Source organism: Dermacentor albipictus, chromosome 1 (genome assembly GCF_038994185.2).
Source record: "Dermacentor albipictus isolate Rhodes 1998 colony chromosome 1, USDA_Dalb.pri_finalv2, whole genome shotgun sequence".
NCBI classification, from domain to species: domain Eukaryota; kingdom Metazoa; phylum Arthropoda; class Arachnida; order Ixodida; family Ixodidae; genus Dermacentor; species Dermacentor albipictus.
In genome coordinates this window covers 490,582,329-490,602,705 of record NC_091821.1, presented here as the reverse complement: position 1 = coordinate 490,602,705, position 20,377 = coordinate 490,582,329, and the positions used below count along the sequence as shown (strand labels likewise).

General features: G+C 47.1%; 1 protein-coding gene and 2 non-coding genes across 8 annotated transcripts in view; 2 read left to right on the top strand and 1 right to left on the bottom strand.

Annotated features, from left to right (window-relative positions):
- Positions 1-20,377, top strand: part of Nipped-A (Transcription-associated protein Nipped-A) — a 413,461-nt gene that overhangs the window by 144,250 nt on the left and 248,834 nt on the right. For all 6 annotated transcript variants that reach the window (XM_065445525.1, XM_065445501.1, XM_065445517.1 and 3 more), the window contains 2 exons: positions 6,566-6,858; positions 11,754-12,399. In XM_065445525.1, coding sequence (XP_065301597.1) covers positions 6,566-6,858; positions 11,754-12,399 — 939 coding nt within the window. The remainder of the gene's footprint in view (positions 1-6,565; positions 6,859-11,753; positions 12,400-20,377) is intronic.
- Positions 18,213-18,285, bottom strand: TRNAS-UGA (transfer RNA serine (anticodon UGA)). Its single transcript has one exon. It is a non-coding gene; the product is annotated as a tRNA-Ser (tRNA).
- On the top strand, positions 18,910-18,982 carry TRNAS-UGA (transfer RNA serine (anticodon UGA)). The gene has a single exon. It is a non-coding gene; the product is annotated as a tRNA-Ser (tRNA).

Sequence of the window (20,377 nt, the reverse complement as noted above, 5' to 3'; positions counted from 1 at the left end):
TACGTCCACCTCTGTTCGAAATAAATAAAAAGTGCATGTGATTTTCCAGGTGATACAGTGAAATCTCGGTACAACGAACTTCAGGGGACCGCGGGAAAATGTTCGTTATTCTGAAAGGTCGTTATAGTGAAAGCCCAAAAATTAGCCATAACAATAGCATTTCAGTAACGCAAGCGTCCTACCTTTGAAACGGTACCTCCTTGAACTCGTTTCTCACACAATGCACACGTGATCGTCAGACAAGGCACATTTATTTGAAATAGTCCGTGATCGTCTTCTGACGGGTGCAGCACAGACTCTGCAGCACGAACGATTCCAGACCGTCCGCATTCTTATGCACGCCTTCGGCCGCTGTGCCGCTTTTGGCTATAAATATGCGGAGTTTTCGCAAGCAGTCCAACGCATCTGTGGCCGACACGGACTCGTCGCGGTCTTCGGGTGCTGCCGTAACGTGCAGCAAGATTCTTGCTTGTGCTTAAAGATTTTCTCCTTATCTTTGAGAATCGTGGCGATCGTCGACCGCGCCACTCCACGTTCTTTAGCCACGACGGTTTGTTTCTTCCCGTCTTCTATCTCGCGAAAAATCTCTACTCTCTCGCTCAAAGAAAACTGCTTTCGCTTCTTCGCCGTGCTTAGAGTTGTTAAGCTCATGGCAACGCGAACGCCGGCACGCACTTCTAACACAATATAACCAGAAGAAAAACAAGATGGACAGGCCTGATACGGGTGACAGCACGCGAACAACTGAGAAAACAAGCAAGAAAAACGTGATGCGTCGTCACCTCCGCAACAGGAAAAAAAAAAAAAGGCCCACTTCAGCGTTAATTACTACTTTTTTTTTTCTTCTGCCGCACCGTCTCAGGTTTTACGAGCCCATGCTCCCCGCCTCTCCACTCTCAAAACCTGGTGCGTCGTTGCCTCCACAACGGAGAAGGAAAAAAAAAAAAGTCTCCGCCCGCATCTTTCTGCTTCCGCGCCATCTCAGGTTTTTGCGGGAAGCAAGTTGCAAGGCGGCCCCATAGAGCGGCCCGCTCTTCGCGCTGCGTCGTCTGCTAGCTTAGAGCTCCGACTGCCGTGACGGATACACGGAAATCTAAGAATCCTCGCATTTCGGGATATGAGTTCGTAGTACTGAGGTGTTGTTAAGATGACACGGAAATTAAATAACGATCGTTATTCTGAAATGTTCGTTATTCTGAAGTTCGTAGTAGTGAAATATTTTTACATTGAAACTATAAGCAGTTGGCACGGGATTTCATAAAAGTTCGTTAATCTGAAATGTTCGTTAATGTGGTGTTCGTTCTAACGGGATTTGACTGTATACCAATATAGGTCGACTCCCTTACATTTATTTTATTTATTTATCACAATACCCACAGCGCCCGTGGGCATTACGGGGGGGGGGGGGGGGAAGGAAACAAAAAACCAATAAATAAAGCAGGCAAAACATAACATATACCCGGAATGCTGTCATACTCGCACATACACACAAAAACACTATCTTACTTCAGTGGGCGTATACAGTTTGAAAATACATCATTTGATAGAATCATTGCGACATCGGATGGTAGCTTGTTCCATTGGCTTATGGTTCTGGGGAAAAATGACATTTTAAACGCTTCAGTTTTGCAGGCTATTTCTTTAACCTTATTTTCATGGTCCAGCCGTTGAGAAACGTAATCAGGCTTGGAAAAATATTTCCCGGGATTTATACCTGTTCGAGAGTAGAATATGTTATGAAAGAGTTTCAGTCTGAGATATTTCCTGCGTTGCTGGAGTAGCTCCCAACTGAGGCTTTCTTTTGCTCTTGAAACACTGAAATTCCTAGTGTAGCTTGAATAAACAAAACAAACGGCTATGCTTTGAATTCTTTTTAAACTGTTGACGTCACGTGCCGTCCATGGATTCCACACAGCACACGCATAATCCAGAACAGATCGGACATTTGATTTATACAATGATACCTTTGTCTCCAGTGGCAACTTTTTTGCATTTCTGCGCAGGAAACCTTGAATGCGGCATGCTTTACTTGTGATATGATCAATGTGACGGCTCCAAGAAAGAACAGGTGTGAAATAAACGCCGAAAATTGAAGCAAAGAAGTCAACATAAAAATTATAAGGCACAAAACTTTGTTTTATTTAGTGGTGCCGCCAGAGTCGTCACCTGCTCATTCGTCTGAGCTGTCTGAACTATCGTCCGAAGACGACTGCTTTTCGCTGGCTGCGTCCCACAACATGTCATCCTCGGTGCCATCCAAGGAGTTGCTAATGCAACACTTCTTGAATGCCCGCACCACCATATCGTCGGGCAGTGAGCGCCAAGCCTGCGACACCCATGTGGCCACAGTGGCGAGAGGCGGCCTCCGCAGCCGGCCGGTTGGAGTCATCGGGTTGTCGCCGGCCATTCACTGATTATATTGTTCGCGGACACGGTCCTTAAAGGGCTTGTTGAGCACGACGTCTAGTGGCTGAAGGGTTGAGGTCATGCCTCCCGGAATGACGGCAAGTTCCGTCCTCCCGTCGCGGAGTGCCTGCTTCACACTTGCTGTCAAGTGCCCGCGAAAGGCATCCAAGACTAGCATGCTCGGACACCGCAGGAGTGCGCTGAGTCGCCGATTCCAGACGGTCTTAATCCAATTGAGCATGAGGGCCTCGTCCATATAGCCCTTTTCATTCACGCGAACAACAACATCCTGCGGGAAAGCCTCTTTCGGCAGCGTCTTCCTCTTGAATATTATGTACGGGGGCAGCTTTCTGCCGTCTGCAGTATACGCGAGTATCACCGTGAAGCGCGAATGCTCGTTCCCCGTAGAAAGAAGCTTGACTTCTTTTGTGCCGTGTTTGCACACTGTGGTGGGCAACGGCATGTCGAACCACACCGGCGTTTCATCAGCGTTGCCGATCTGTCCCAACATGTAGCCATGCTGCTGCCGGAGACAGATAACATAGCGCTGGAATTCGACCAGCTTGTCCTCGTATGCCTCTGGCAGCTTCTGGCAGATTGATGTGCACCATCGAAGAGCAAATCCCTTGCGTCGCATGAAGCGACGAACCCAATAAATGGAGCCCTTGAATTGTTCCTTGGGCAGTCCGGATTCTCGGGCGATCTCAATAGCTTTGATGCGGATGAGTTCCGCTGTCACTGGCAATGATCTGGCACGATGCTCGCGGACGAAATCAGCCGCCTTGTCTTCTAGCTCCGGGTGCACCGCGTGGCGCCCGCGAAAGGACGTCTTCCACGCGTTGCAGGCAGACAGCTTGACTTTCTGCGTTCGCCAGTACCGGATGCTTTTTTCTGACTCGCCGAATTGCCGCTGGGCAGACATGTTCCCATGCATTTCAGCATATTCGATTACTTTCTTCTTAAACGCTGCGGTGAACTGACGTCGAGTACTCACACTCATTTTGCGGGTTGTCGGGAAATTGGCTACGCCAGGAACGATCGCTGCACAAAAGGGAAGATGGCGTTGGTCCAACTGCGTAGGCCGCATCGGTCACCAAGGAGGCGATAACGATGCGGATGCCGAAAGGTCTGCACTCCTACATGTTGCCGGACGACTATTCATGTTGTGCCAAGGGCTGGTATATAAGTCGAGGGGTGACCTTTTAGTAATATTTTTGGGAAAAAACCTCGACCTATATTCCGCACTATATGGTAGATAGTGTTCGATATATGCGATAATTCCATACATCCGTGTTCATTATTTTGAGGTTTCACTGTAATAACAATAAAGTGGCGACAGCACTATGCAGGTGCACGGTGGTTGTCTAGGCGACAGAGAAGCCTTTTGCTTTCGTATCACCAGTGCGCTTTGCACTGAACGTAGCCTCAGTTTCTTGCACCCATCGTGATGCGCATCGTGAAGTGCAGACATCACTCATGCGACGCTGTCAGTTCAAGCAGTGTTCCGAAAATTAATTACGAGCTACTATTAAGCTTTATGTGCACTTCTGAGCTTCTGCCATTCGTACCTGTGTGCGCACATAAAACATGGTAGGCATTAGTAGTACAGTCAAACCTCGTTAATATCTAGTCGGCCAGGAATGACATTTGGGTACACGCTAAATGATGTACAAATTACCTGCTAATGCCAGTTCAGAAGCTACTTACCGGCCGGAAAAGAACTACATCGCGATACTCTCAAGCACATACTCAGACAGGCTTTATTTGTGGGTAGGCAGCAAAAAAATCGTCGGTCTTCACTTGCCACCGTGATGGCCTTGCTGCAACACCTTCAGACTTGGTAAGGCCGCGAGCGAGTTTGTCCACGAGTCACCGCTTCTCTGCGAAAGCTCACATGACGCTCAAAGCACATTCTACGTCATATAATGAAGTGCTGTCATCCACGTCCACATCGTCATTGTCGTCATCACTGTTGCTTGAAGATGGGCAAGGTGCGATGGCGTCAACAGTTTCTCTATCTGAGAATGTAATGGATGTAACAACAGCGACATCTCGATAACATAAACACAACATGCCACAGCAAAGACCTTTGAACCCCATGACAACACTACGACTGCAAACACACTGGCTGAATGAAGAAAAAAAATTCACATAGGAACTTCTCAGGGAGTTGTCTAAGTATGCGTAAGCATTGTACTACTTGCTCATCTCCATGCAACCCGGTGTCATCATTAAGGGGGGACGCGGCCTTCGAAAACCGAAAAATCGCGAAAAAGTCGACTTTTGAAAAACAATATTTTCGGGTTGTGTGTCTCATAAACTACCTGTTCTGTAATTATCAGCACCTAATTCAACCGCAAAGTTAAAAAAAAAAACACTACTTTTGAGGCCACCGCAACCCGCAAAACACGCGTAAATGCCAAAATGAAGTCAAACTTCGCGCATGCGCCATTCCCGGCCCATACGGCCTGCTTGCGCCCGCCATCTTGGTGTCGTTTTGACTGTGAATTTTTTGTCTCTGTTTTGCCACCTTGCAAAGTGGCATCGTCGGCGCGGTTGAGGCGCTATTGGCATTTTCCCGCAATGCGATGCAGAGTGCTGATTGGCAGGAGCAGCGCATTCAAATCCCGCGGGCTAAAGCGTGCCTGCCATTGGCTGCTGCGCGGGCGGCAGCGTCTGCTTCTTCGATACCGCGCCCGCCGCGCTCGCGTCATTGTTGCCCCTTGCTCCGTCCGCCTCAACAGACGCCTTCTTGCGAGTTGCTCATCGCCTTGCGCTATCTTTTAGATTATTTTCTCAGCTTTTTAAAATTTTCGCTAGTTGTTTGCTGCATGCAATGCTGGCAACGAAGCCCAAGACAGTGCAGATGTTTGGTGCGCGGAAGCGCGATATGTGACTTGTACGGGCATCAAACTTCCAAGCTTCGCAGCGAGTGCCGACTGCATAGACGCTTTCAGCGGCAGAACTGTGCTATCGGCTGTTGCCAGTCGAAAATCCGACACATTGATTTTGCCTGGAGCCGCAAGAGCTAATTAGAATCTCCGCAGGAGCTTTCTAATAAAAAACACATGTTCAACCTTCAGGCCTGTTTTCTCTGAATTTATTTTTTCGCTAGTAGTGGTGCTGGGGAAGGTGATATCTCAAGAACTGCTCTTCAGATTTGTATGGCGTTTTTTTTTTTTATTCTGTTCCTGAATGACTTTGCCAGGGGTAACAGGCTTCTTTTTTTTTTTAAGGCTGGTGCAGTTAATTTGTTATAAGCAATTAATTTTTGATGGATGTGGCCATTACTGGCTACATCAAACTCAAAGTTGTGTTAAATGTTTTTGGAAGGGAAATTAAAGAAAAGGGCTTTGTAGCCCCCTCAGATATCCATCAAGGGATCATCACAGTGAATTACAGCTTCCTACGATGTCCTGGCATTTCTCCAGGCTTTTCCTCAGTCATATACATGAACCACCTAGTTAGACCGCAATAACTCTGGAACTAATAAACACATCTTCAAGAAACTTTGCAGTTCCTCATAGTTCGGTGGTGTGAATGTATCCTGAAAGTTTCATACGAATATCTTAAAAAATAAGGAAGCTTGGTCTCCAGGGTATCCTCCCCCCTTAATGTTATGAAACTTGATCCGGCCAGTGCAAACAAACGACAGTGCTGTGGCAACACGAACTAGTGGGGATGGCAGCGCAAGGTTCATTGATAACGCAAGCAAAGTACTGCAGGTAGTGGTGCCCGGTGTGCTGATGACGTTCCGATCATTATAAGCCGTTACCCCTCATTAGCGCCTTATCTGTCTGCGTCTAACAGTTATCAACCGTGATCAAACGTACACCAGTGGTCGACGTTTGATCACAGTGGCATAACAGTGGCATAGCTGCAAATGTACATTTGCAGCTATGCCACTGTTGTTTAATAAACAAGCGAAAGAGAGGCGGCAGATAACACACTCATGTGATTATGCGCAACAGTCGTATTGGTCTGTTTCTTGCTGTTTACGCTTGAATATGTGGTGATAGTACATGTCAGTGACACTTCCTTGTTCAAGTGTGTTTCTGTGTCTGTGTAAAGGTGATAACAGTGCAGCGACTACTTTCGTCTTGTATTGTTACTAACTGGCCTGAAGCACTCACACTTGGTAATGCATTGTTCGGGTCAGGTGGGTCAACTGGCCATGCTGCTCATCACGGAGAACTCGGCAACGGTGCTGACATCGCGGGAGCGGGCCTGCCAGCTGCCACATGTGGAATACCTCTCTGAGCGGCTGTGCGCCCTGTGCTATGACCGGGCTTGGTATGCAAAGTCGGGTGGCTGCTTCGCCATAAAGTGCCTGGTAGAGCGGCTGCCTCTTCGCTGGGTGCTTGGACACCAGTACGTTTTCCTCAAGGCCTTGTTCTTCATCATGATGGACCTGACGGGGGAGGTCTCCAATGGGGCCGTCGACATGGCCAAGTGAGCACTCTTGGGATGAAATGGAAAAAAAAGATGGGGTTGTTGCTGAAAAGCTTGGGAAGTTGGTTGCTGGAATAGTGAAACATACCAACAGCACTAAATGGGATGGAAGAAGAAATGCGAGTAGATACAAGGCATGGCGCTAGACAAATGCAGTGACCGACACGTTCGTTTGTAGTTGGGTCAGTTTTCGGAGATATCACTTTCGACAGACGTAACAGTTGCAGGCAGTAAACAAGTACAGCAGACTTTCATTAATTTGACTTCGGTGAATTCAATCCTGACCAAAAATGGGACGGCTAGCACCCAAGCTGGCGCCCGTGGGTTCATGCAAAGCTTTTATTTCATGTCTTAAAATTGGCCTTCACCGGATAATTTGAACTTGGCTAGTCAGCACGCACATGCCCTTATGATGACCCCTGTAACAACCACCTTACTGGCAGTGTCTGTCTCGGCAGAGCTTAAGGGACAGTGAATGGGTTGAGCATGTCACCCACCATTGTACGAAACGGCTATTTTTGGCATGCCCTAGAAAGATTTTCAAGCAATAACTGTAGCTCACAGTGCCTGATTATGGTATTCTCAGATTCTAATGCGCGCTTGTTTATTTTTCCATGAAAATTGAACTAAAGACCATGTTCGCAACATTCATGTTTTACTGCCTAGTGAAGCTGACTTTCAAAATTAAAGAAAACCTGTCTTTACTGTGCAATTTGTGGGGATCGAGGTTCCTTCCCGCACCTCGTACCCCAGCTCGCGCGTTGTGCTTAGCTCAATTTCCGGGAGCCGCCGCCGTAACGGCAACATGGCGGACACGACACGGCTAGCGCGCCAGAGCCAACTTCTCGCGCAAACCATGCTTCTCTCTTCCCGGCTTGAGTCACCGCACGAGCAAATGTCACCGGGACGCTCCCTGATTGGTCTCCCAAGTGGCGGCTCCCGGGCGCCCTCTCTACTCGAGCTCTCTTTCGCTGAGGGCTTTATCGCCACGGCAGATGCTCACAGGCCCGCAACAAGTTCGCTGCATAGGATCGTTACTCCTGCGACTCCTCGTTCTCGCGCTGGGTTGACCGCTTACTACAGTAGAACCCCGCTGTTACGTTCCTCACTGCTGCGTTTTCCCGGCTGCTACGTTGTTTTCATCTGGTCCCGGCATAGCTGCCATTGGATCCAATGTATAAGGAACCCCGCTGTTACGTAGTAGCTGTGAAAACGTTCCCGCATGATACGTCGCAACTTAGCACCCCGAACCCGCCTGGGCTAAAGTAGGCAACGTGCTCCAACCGCCATTTTGGCTTTTGACGAGTTTTGGCTGGGCTTGGCTGGGCTTGGCTATGGAACTGGCTGCAAGAAGCCACATGCCAGTTCGAGAGGCCGCCACTAAGTGGCCATTCGTGAAAAAATGCTCTCACTATCATCACTGTGATTACGGTCACCGCATGGTTGTTGGACGGGTCGACTCACGGAGGAAGGAAACTCTGGAGAGGCCCTCGTGTCACACTTTGTGAAGCAAAAGTGAAACCGGAAGTTGGCGTTGCTCCGGCTATCGGGCCAGCTCTCCTCTCTTGTTTACATTTCTCCCACGCCGCGCCGCGCGCAATCGGGCTGCTCGGACGCGCGCGCTCTGCAGCAATACTAAACAATCCTTAACAGGTTAGCATGATTACGCCAAAGAGGGCAAAATTTCCCGCAGATATTCCTTCGTCCGTTGCCATAGCCGTGGTGCGGTGACGACGAAGAGCACGAGCCGCGTGATGCCGGGGTGTGGCTAAATCGTAGCTTTGGAGAAGCCGTCGCGGCTCTGGACTTCCTCCGCAGGTATGTCGCACCTCACCACGACGCTGACAGCAATGCGGCCTCCCAGAATATTGAGAAACGTGTGGCGATTTCTAGCGAGCGAAAGAAACGGCAAGCCACCATTCTAAACTTTTTTAAGTCCTAAGCGCACTCTGTGGAAATAAATTGTCTATAGTTGAAACTGCCCTTTTTTTCATTCATTTTCGGAGCTTTCCTCATTGTTGCGTTTTCCCGGCTGTTACGTTTTTTTTCCCCGGTCCGGTGAAAAACGTATGAACGGGGTTCCATTGTAGTTAGCCCTAGCGCAGCGGGTGCGCATACTCGATCGGTCTTGCGGTGAGCCTTTGCCCATAAGCGCCGTGACTGTCGCACTGTGCTGTATCTTGGGTGGGCATCTGCGGGTATCCTGGGTGAATAAACCCACGTTTGTTGGCGATCGGACTCTGGAGCCTTCTCTGGAGTGGAGGAGCGTCGTGTCCTTTCCTGATTGTGGCTCGTACGGTGAGCCTTGTGCAAACCCGTCTCCACAAATTGCATCAGACCCTTGCCCATGTATCTTGCTGAAAGATCAGGTGCATTTTCCCTTTGTTTATTAGCATAATATTATCTCTAGATTAAATTAGGCACGCATTTGATTCAAAGGCATGTGGAAGTCGGGCAAATACTGCCTTATGAATCAGTGGTGTCTTTTGACATTTTTTCTACATCTTCTTTAATTTCACTTGCAGAATAATTCAGTCAGTTTCGTCGGTCCCATCAGGGTCAAATTAATGGAAGTCGATTGTACATGAGAAAGTTCTTTTTTTTTTTTTTTCGCATCGCCTGCAGCAAAAAGAAATGAAAAGCTTTTTGCCGTGTACAGTGTGCAATGAGTTCTATGTCATTAGCTTCTTTTCAGCTTTTACGTGGCTTTGCTTCCTGATTGAGAACAACCTTTATTCAATAAGTTTCTGACTGCTAATCAAGTTTCCTAAGTTTTAAATACTTGAGAGAAACTTCCATTTAGAATGCTTAAGTTGTATTGAAGGCTGTGTCATGTATGTGTACAGCAGAATGCTGTCGATACTGTGCGAATACTTTTGATACTTTACGAAAACCGGAAAATAAACTGTACCATCCAAAAATCTTGTCTAGAGCAAGCTCTAAGAAGTATGAAAGTAGGCACACTCTGTGACAAACTCAATGGCAATGTTTCACGTAGCGTCCAATGATACGGCTCCATATATGTGCAGACACGTTATGCAGAGCAGCATCACTCGATGCCACTCAAACCGCAACCAGCACACTTTTATTTAGCCTCGTTAAAATAGCTCACGAGTTCGCGCTGAACTTAAAAAGCCCCTGAAACAGTTCGGACAAATTTTGTAGGTGCGTAGGGTACAGCTTAAGTAGAACATTCGCACCACAATTTAAGTGAAGCGTTACGTATTAATGGAGCTGCAAGCGATTAGAAGTTACCCTCCTCCCTAGCTATGCTTTTCCTCCTCAACTCGCTCACCGAGCGAACGGCGCTAAGCTCCGCCTTCACTGGTTCAGCGTCACGATGCAACGTCACATCGCTCACTTCCGGTTGTTTAGGAGCACGCCCCCTCCCGCGCGAGACCTCTCCGCTAGCCGCTTGGCCGTCGACCGAGAGCTGTCGAAGCAGCGTGCGTTGCGAGCATTCTGTCGTAGCGCCGAACGTGTCCGGTACTCCGCTCAAAACAGGCAAGCTGGTCATTTCGGCAAATGACTGGAGGCATAAACTCAAGCTGATGAAGGAACTTTAGCGTAGACTTCCTTGAGCGCCCTGATCGGTCTGCACGGTCCAGACACTTGCTGGCGCAGCGCTTAACCAGTCAAACAAAGCGCTAATATTGCTCTAACCAAGTGTAAAGCATTTTAAACATTTATAAATCAACGTGTTGATGATTACACTCCTGCGAAAAATACACACCAGCAGCAAAGAATACACTTCGTTGCTGCTACTGTGTATGGTTGAGCTCTGTGCCACCAGGTGGCTGCACCGTGCAGACCGTTCACATTTGCCCTTCTGCTCATCTCGTGGCTCATCCCGGCACAGTCAAGCGGCCAGACCCTGTCCCCTTGCTCTTGCGTTTGCCCTAATACTGGACTCTCGGTTTGCAGGTCGCTAGGTTTGCAGTCCACAAGGCAACAAAGTCGAATCATAGTGCTCGCGAAAAGACTGAGACCGACTCTGACCGCGGAGCTCTCGTCAAAATGGAGTACGTTGTAACACAAGCAGACGACACTTGCTGTGTGCCGGAAGTGCTGAAGTGTACTAAAATACTATTCTTGTGTATTCTCTTTAAGTTATTTTCTTTTTACAAAAACAAAGTAACTAACATTCCAACTATTACGAGCATCATTTGTTCACCATAAAGTTGGAAAAATTATCGACCACGCGCCCTGGTCAGCCAATCAGATAGCTCGCCCATGTGACGTAATATGGGTTATTTGCATCATATGGGTAGGGGCGGCTTAAAATTCCGCCGAGCAGTGCGCTGCGATCGGTAGCGATGGGTATTTTTAAAACCTTATAATAAATTACACGCTTTACGCAGAGCACTTAGATGCATCAAGTAATGATCAGAAGAACCTACTCTAACGACTCAGTACGTTTGTAGAAAATCGCCAAAATCGTTTCAGGGTCCCTTTAACTTTTTTCAATATCCGTAAAAAAAGTTAGCCTAGAAGTTCAAAAAGAAACTGCTGTTTCCTCAATTAACTGAGCGGGGGGGGGGGGGGAGCATACTGCCATAGCAGCGTTTTAGCGCCGCCAGTACCGCGCGCATTTTTTCTCCAGTGTGGCTGGAGCTTAACACATTGTTTGTGTAGTATACTGGACTATAAATTGATGGGTTATGCAAATACAAGTAAAAGCCCACTTCTGCTTTTGTACTTTCCAACATCGAGGGAAAATGCGGTCGCAATAACCTTATAAAGGTACATTTCTCCTATGGGACATTAGCCGGGAAAAGAAAAAGAAACGTATCATGCCGAAAAACTTGTTATGCAGAATCGTATCGACGAGATTCCATTGTATCATGCTTTAAGGCTGCAAGGATGAGTCGTCACTGCAATGTGTTCGTGCACAGATCCAACCTGGAAAAGATGCTGACGGTGTGCGCTGCACCGCTGCCTGCCGACGCCCCGGACGACCTGCGCGAGGTGCAGCGCAAGTCGCTGCAGGAGGTGACGCTGGAGCTGGTCCGGCAGGTGACCTCGCCCAACACCTGTGTGCGCCAGCAGGCCATCCATTCGCTGGAGGTGCTGGCCCAGCTGACGAACTGCTCGGTGGGGGCCCTCATGGAGCCGCACCGGGAGGTGCTTGCTGACATGGTGCCCCCCAAGAAGCACCTGCTCCGACACCAACCCTTGAACGCACAGATCGGCCTAATGGAGGGAAACACCTACTGCACCAGCCTACAGCCACGGCTGTTTGCCCTTGATGTAAGCGTCACCGAGCACAAGACCTTCTTTTCCGAGCTGGTGAGCTTGTGCGAGGCTGACGACGAGGCGCTACGCAAGCTGCCCTGCTACAAGGGATGCGGCCCTGCGGCGCTGGTGTTGTTGCGAAAAGCGGCACTCAGGGCACTGGCCACGTGCCACTACCTGCCGTGCCGCGAGCGAGTTTTCCATGTCCTCTACCGGGCGCTCAATGCCAAGGACCCTGAACTTCAGGAGGCAGCCTTTCAGTGCATGTCCGACTTCGTGGCTGCCTGCAACATTGACATGGAAATGGTACGAATAATTAGTTTGTCCATTGGTGCTTCATATGTCAGAGCTTGACATGGTGCACCCTAGTGGAGAGCTCGGCATTAGTCGTGGCCATAAGTAGGGTTGTGCGAATAGTGGATTTTGAGTTTGAAGCGAATATAATTTCGAATTGTATATCGAATAGTTGCTGTTCAAAAACTTGGCCGCAAAGTGCCATGCAAGATAATTATTGTATACATGCAATTATGAACTGCTCAAAGCCCAACGTATCATTTTTGATGCGCTGAATTTCAAGCTTGAAAAATCTGATTTAGTGCTGTAAACCCAATGTAAAGCCCATACGTGTACAGTCGCCGACCGATTTTCCGGCCTCCAAAAATTAGGACATGCCCGATTATTCGGTCAGCTTCGCGGCACCCCCATTCTCCCCATAGACCATAATGTATAAGAACTACCGAAAGTTCGGACACCTTGCAACCTCTCGTTGGATTTTTAGGACTCTCCTTGAGCCAACTCGATCGAGGGCATCATGAACCGACCCCGACCGGCGCATAGTTCGACTTGCTGAATGCCATTTTTGTTTTAAACGGAGCCTCCTTGCTGCCCCACGAAGTGGCCCTACTGGAAATCCCTGCCCATCATCATCGTTTCTGCCTGGTTCGATAAAGTGGCCATACAGCAGTTCCGGTTTCAGCTTAGTAAGCCATGTCAAGACAATCCAGCAGCTGATTTGTTTTTTTCGCGCACGATGCTGCGAGCAGGCCACGTTTTTTGTTTGTTCGACTGGTGTCAGCACGGTGGTGTTTGCTTTGTGTGGAGTGTCGAGGTTTCAGTGATCCAACGCGGCGTACGGAAACATTGCGTCAAGTGTCTAATGGCGCCGACAGTGCCCGCGTAGACTGCGCTGGGGAATGCCGGCAAGCGGGTGCTGGGAGGCCCAAGATTTGTCGCCTTCTGATGTGCTCCCTACTGACGCGGAAAATGTTCTGCCGAGACCTGCGCAGTGGTTGCATTGCAATTCCAGGCACTGTCTCATTTGACAGTTTCACAGGTGCTGACACTGCTGTACTGACATGTGCAGAGCTTGACGGCGAGATCATTCGTCAGGTTTCTCTACTGCACTGCCGGACGATGACTCCGAGTCGGATGATGACGCACCATGTGCTACGATGCCGTCACATGTGGAGCGTGTACAAGCAGTGACTGTACTTTCAGCCACCTATAGTGACCGTACGACCCTCTCCGAGATTCAGGCTTATCTGGTTGCGCATAAACGGAACAGCGTGCAACGGCGCATTCACAATTGCTTCAAGCCTACTGCCGAGCCGGAATAAATGCATGGAAATAAAGGATTTCATTTCTTTTTCATCGGCTTTTTCGGACACCTGTTTATTCGGACATTTCCGCAGTCCCCGTGAGGTCCAAATAAACGGTCGGCGACTGTACTAGCCTTTTTCATATGCCACGCGAATCACTAGTCGAGATCACATTGTTAAAGGCGGCGTGGGTGGAAGTTCACCTTCACCGGCAAATATGGTGTACTGTTTCTGATACATTGTGTGACCCAGACACGCAGCTTGCGAGTGAGCTTCAACTGCCGACGAGCTACTGTGTGATAACTGAACATTTGCCGGACGAACCGTCGCCTGAACGTCGCACTATTCAGGTGTGCCTTGAGCCACATTTCATATCGACGGGGATGGTAGAAGCGCAGGCATAGTGCATCCATGACTCCCTTTGCGCGGTGTCCACAGCTGAATGGAAGTGCAGTTTGATGGATCAGCGAGGCCAAGAACAAATTTCCAAAGCTCACCAAATCAAAAGGCAAAGGTGCAAGAAGATTTCTGACAGCAATGATGCTTAATATATTACAAACCTGGTGTGATCTGATAAATCTGCACTGCTTGCAAAACATTGCAACCCATTTCCTCATTTTATTTTATTTTTATCATCGGCCACCTCGCTCGTGGAAAGCATAGCACAACAATCTCTGGATGGATTTTGATCCTGTTTTGCGGTGATCCATAAACTCTGCTGTACATCTAGACGGTCTTGAAAGATTTCTTTATCTTACCATTATTTTGTTGTTTTACAATAACTACATGGCTCTATGCAGTGAAGTCCAGTTACATGCATCTTATGTTGAGCAAAAAAATTATTAGGGCATTTAAAAAAAAATAAACACTGTTTGAAGTACTGTATTTACTCGCATAATGATCGCACTCGCGTAATGATCACACCGCTGAATTTTGTCATCAAAATTTGATTGTTTTTCTTTCTCATATAATGATCGCACCCCAAACTTGTCGCAGCGATATGTCGTGTGCCAAGTCTAGCTAATGATGATTGCACTTACGATCAGTCAAATGCTATGCGAACGTCTCTCGAAGACATATCAAGTGGTCTGCACGCACCAAACATTCTTAAGCAGATGTCCCATTCCATTCGTTTCATCACATTCAACACTTCCATGAAACAAAACAAAAATAAAGCTACAGCCAAACTTACCTTGGCTTTATTATTTGCAGGCTTCATAATCGTTTTGGTCAACAACAAAAAAGGCACCTTTAGGTTCTTCTTGTCTGCACTCGTGGGCACGCAAGAAATTGTGAACGGCAAAAATAGTGGCCACATTTACACTGATTCGTTAGAAGTGTACCCTATTCATATGCTGATGCTTTTAACACAGCTAACATATTCGCCCACCCTTAGCAGAAACATGCTGTATTAGGACAGTAGTGAAGACAAATGCTGCAGTTCTCGCAGCATACCCGCCATGTGTTAAATGTCACTGGCAGCTAAGCTCACCCATCTCTGTTTCTGTCCCCTCAAAGTGGACACGGCTTTTACTGATGCACAAGATACTGTTTCAGTGCCCGTAATGTACTCACGAAAAGAAATAAAGATAGCATCCGGCTTGCTCCACCGGCCGACATTTTTGTTTTGGTGTCCCGCACTGTTACAGCGGAAGCAGCCTGTTGTTGACCTGTTGTGAGCCCGCAGCACAACCCGGAATTTAAAAAAAAAAAAAATTGTTTTCATTGAAAATTTAACTTGTGTAATGATCGCACCCCTGAGTTTGTGTAAATTTTTTTGACACAAAAAATAAAATGTGATCATTATGTGAGTAAATTTGGTAGAATAGAAATTTGGGCAAACAGACAAAGTATTCTTGGTTCACTACAATGTTTCGTCACTGTGCCAGGCTTTCCACGTGCACGGAACATAGATTTTTTTATAAATTGTTATAAAACAAGAACTAATGAAGATACATCCGAATGAAAATTTAGATTTGTCTCTTTATTGCAATATGCAGTGTGTGCCAAATTTGAGAAACGAAGAAGTTACTTCTGATCCTCTCCTCCCCCCTTAATAAGAGTAGACCATACTATGCACCTCAAGTCATAGGGTACCTAAGTTACTGGTAGCTAACAACATTCTTGTTAAAAAATGTGATTGGCCTCCTGAGCATGTGCAGTACTGTTTTTCGCACAAAATATGGAAGTATAAAATATTGTGTTAAATTTTCAGATATTAAATGTTCGATTTGATATTTGGCTTGTTTTTTTCTTTGTTGGATTCAATATTTAATTCGAAATCTACTGTTCAGTATTCACACAACCTTAGTCAAAAGAGTCCATCATTTGCAACGTGGTTGGCACACCGTGCGCAATATTGCCGCCAGATGAATTTTCGGAAGCACTTAAGCTCTTAATGACCCAATCGGGTTCAGTGCCAAATCAACATCTCTTTATGTGGGCTGCCGCAGACAAAAAATAAATGCGGTGTTGCAGTAAATCTTCCTAAAACACTGAGTCAAGTGTTTCTTTCTTCTATTTTCGAAAGCGGCGAAAAACAATTCTGGTTCTGTTGCACGACCCTGTGACGGAACGCAGGCTATACCAAGCAGCCTTCTGAAACTTTGGTGGGGAGCAGCACTGCAGGGCAGACAATGTGTTGACTAATTGAACTTTCCCTGACACACATTGTGGTATGACGATCTACTAGTACTGCTCCTTGAAAATGCTGCATCTGCTGCCACGGGAATACTTGGAAGGAGAGTGTTGTAAACATCTATTGACCCTATTGACATCTAGACTAAGCCAAGATAAGTTGTAGAACTTCTTTGGTATTGTGGGGCAGTCGTGCGGATCCAACGATCACTCAACGCTGTCTCAATTTTTGATTGTCGTGAATTGCCTATCTTTTTATAACTTGGTGAAGGCAATGCAAACAGGGAACACAGAGGCCAATAAAGACTTGGTATCGCTACTTCTCTTAACTTACCCAATAATTCTGACAAGGAAGGGGACATTGCATCACTTCATGAGTTAGTTGAAGCTACAAATCTGATGCTTGTAGAGCAAAGGCTAATCATTACTCTGGCAGAGCACTGGGCTTATGTGAAGGAAAGGAGCGATGACTGCCTCATCCATTATGTGGCGAGGTATATCACGCAGAAATTTTTTACTCGCAACAAATGTGAGGACTGCCGCTCTCTTCTTTTGCAGAACATTAGTGTCAGTAGCATAGTCTCAAAATTCACGAAATTTGTGACAGGGGAGGCTTGCTGTTTCCCTCCAAGTTGCTTTTTAAAGCATTAAAGAAACTTGAGAGAATATTTACAACCTTCTTCAGCCAAGGAGAGTTTTGCAGCGGCAGCATAGTCGATGTCATAATTCTAGGGAAAGCGAAGTTTGCCTATGCCATACACTTCAAATTGCATGCTGATGATTTCGCATCAGCAGTTGTGCGCTTTTATGTTAAAAGTCTTAATCAGTCAAGAGAAGCACAATGGAAAAAGAAATTGCACTTGAAAGTTAGCCACTGTTCTTAGCAGGCTGGTGCAACAATATATATGCTGACACTTCTTTATGTTTTTTACCTAACTGCACAACTTTTCTGGTGCATTCAAAAAGCTAACTTTGTGAATACTATTAAGAAATGAATTAAGGAATTTAATTAGGCATATTAACTCTGCTATAGGTCTCCATTGTTTTGGTTGGAATGTACTCGCACTGTTTTTCGGTGTTTTCACATGCTATGTCAGTTTTTTTTTTCAGAGATCCCTTTTACTTGGCGTCTTTCCTACCTGTTTGATTCCATTCATAGAAATGTAGGATGTCGGTGTGTCTCATAGTCGCACATGAGCCTGACATTCGGGAGCACTTCATAATGTAAATAATAAAAAAAATTTCACGAATAAACTGTATGGGCAAATGGAGCCATTGCGGGGGATTTTCAAAACAGAATGAAAGAATGAGGCACAAATGTTTATCGCGAAAGAGAGTAAATGCCAAGCAGGGAAGGTCTCTGGCTTTCGGCTATGCTATGTTCGTACATATTGTTTTGCCTTCTCTTCTACAACAGTGGCTGAGGAGCCAAGTGCTTGATGTTAGGTTGCGAATGTCTGGCCACTTTTTTTATGAATGCGAACCGCAAAAGAAAATGTGTGCACCTGGAATCCGAGTTGCATCAAATCAATTCGAAGCCCTTTACTGCGGTGCTAATTCCAGCACGAGTGTTGCTTCTAGATATTAAACCCATTAATCAATCGGTTTTCTTTTTCTGTCCGAATAATTTCTGGTGACGTGGTAGCATGGCTCAAAACAGATTTAATGGCTTTACACCATTACTTCGGTCTCTGCAAAACTTTTGCTGTCAGGTTAATAAATCTGTCTAATGGGCATTGAGATGTCCTAGGGTGCACATATATTTCATCTCTTATATCAAATCGTAAAAATCCATCAAGCACTGACACCAAGGACAAAATAGGGGAAATTACTTGTGCTTAATAAAATGAAATAAAGAAACGAAAATTGTATGAAAAAACAACTTGCCGCAGGTGGGAACCGAACCCACAACCTTCGCATGTCACGTGCGGTGCTCTACCAATTAAGCTACCGCGGCGCCGTTTTCCCATCCACTTTCTCGAGTATTTATGTGTCCTAGTAGAAACCTGGGAGTGTTAGCCAGCGCCACCACTCTTAGACCTTGGCGGCGGACGTGGAACGTCCTTTTTGCCGCAGGCGTCACGAGAACGTGATCTTTTTTGGGCGAAGGCAACTGGTCAATAAACCCACATATGCTACCTGAAGGCATCAATGTTGCCGGATTCGAGACCCTCGTTATGTAATCAACGAGAAGAAAGGGGGTTAACTGAGGGGCCCAATTTTTATTATTCGTATCATAAAAAGCCATCAAGCACTGACACCAAGGACAACTTAGGGGAAATTACTTGTGCTTAATAAAATGAAATAAAGAAGCGATAAATAAATGGAAATTAAAGTGGATGAAAAAGCAACTTGCCGCAGGTGGGAACCGAACCCACAACCTTTGCATTTCGCGTCGGGTAGCATTTGTGGGTTTATTGACCAGTTGCCTTCACCCAAAAAAGATAACGTTCTCGTGACGCCTGCGGCAAAAAGGACATTCCACATCTGCCGCCAAGGTCTATGAGTGGTTGTGCCGGCTAAAACTCCCAGGGTTCTACTAGGTCACACAAATACTCGAGAAAATGGATGGGAAAATAGCGCCGCGGTAGCTCAATTGGTAGAGCATCGCACGTGAAATGCGAAGGTTGTGGGTTCGGTTCCAACCTGCGGCAAGTTGCTTTTTCATCCACTTTAATTTCCATTAATTTATCGTTTCTTTATTTCATTTTATTAAGCACAAGTAATTTCCCCTATGTTGTCCTTGGTGTCAGCGCTTGATGGCTTTTTATGATATGAATAATAAAAATCGGACGCCTCGGTTAACCCCCTTCCATCTCTTATATCAAGTGATTTTCAGGCACGCATTTTAACATCCGCCAAGCATTTGCACGTCATTTCGACTGCGGCAGAAAATGATTACAAGAATATTAACGCGCAGCGCAAGCGCTGTGCCATTGGTTCCGTACAGCCCATGTTCCTACAGCGCCATCTTGTGCTAGCTACATGTAGCGCCTCAGCGGCGTGCGCTTCCATGCAGTAGAATCTCGATGATACGAATCTCACGGGGTCACAAAAAATATTCGTATTAGCCGAAATTCGTATCATCCAAATAATTAAATCTAGCTAAATTAAAGAGTGAGAGGTGAATTCACTCAGGCACACGTACGCAAAAAACATTTATTTCTTGAAGGAAAAAGTCTTTGATGTCCTGCTTCTTTTTCTTTGTCAGGTCAATTAGCAGACTTTGTTCAAATCCATAAAAACATGTGCACGTGTCGTCGCTGATTTCATCCGCGGCGTGATGAAATAGCACGCCTCAGAACTTCGAGCGCATGCAGCGTTTCAGCAGCTGGTGGTGGTTTTCGCCGTCGCCCACGTCAAAGACAAGAACGCGGCTAGAAGCACATCATCCACTCCGTCCGATGGCACGCAGAAAAGGAGGAAAAGCAACAAAAGTGCCACCACTTCAAATTCTTCGTGCCCAGTCGCGGCCTCCGTGCTGTCCGGCGCCACGTCCGCGCCTCTGCACGAAAAGAGAAAGGGAGAAATCGCGTAACTGTGCGCTGTTCTCTCTCACTGCCATCGGTGGGGCTCACGGTCGCGTCCGTCCGTGCGCTGGAATGGTGCCAACTGTGGCCTCTCCTCCGCGCAGCGGCGCAACCTCCTCCCCTTTTTAGCAACCTGCGCGCCGGTCGGGGGCGCAGCTGCGCATAGCAACTGTGACGTCACACAGTAGCGGTAGAACGAGCGCGCGGGCGGGCGTCGGCGGTGGCAGCTGCACAAGTTGTTCTTTATTCTATGGCTGCACCGCCGCTCCTTCGTCAGACGTCTCGTCGCAGTCGAGTGAGACCCGTAGTTCCGAAGGGACCCAGTGATTGCGCGCCAAGCGGTTCTGGAAGCGGCAGCGGACGCCGGATTCCCCCAACATCAAACGCCAGAAGAACAAGGAGCGAATGCGCGTGCGACGAATGAACATGTCACCAAATGCGAAAGCAAGGGAGGCAGAACGGAAACGCCAACATCGACTGATTAGATCGCCGGGTACTAAAGGCAGGGAAGCAGAACGC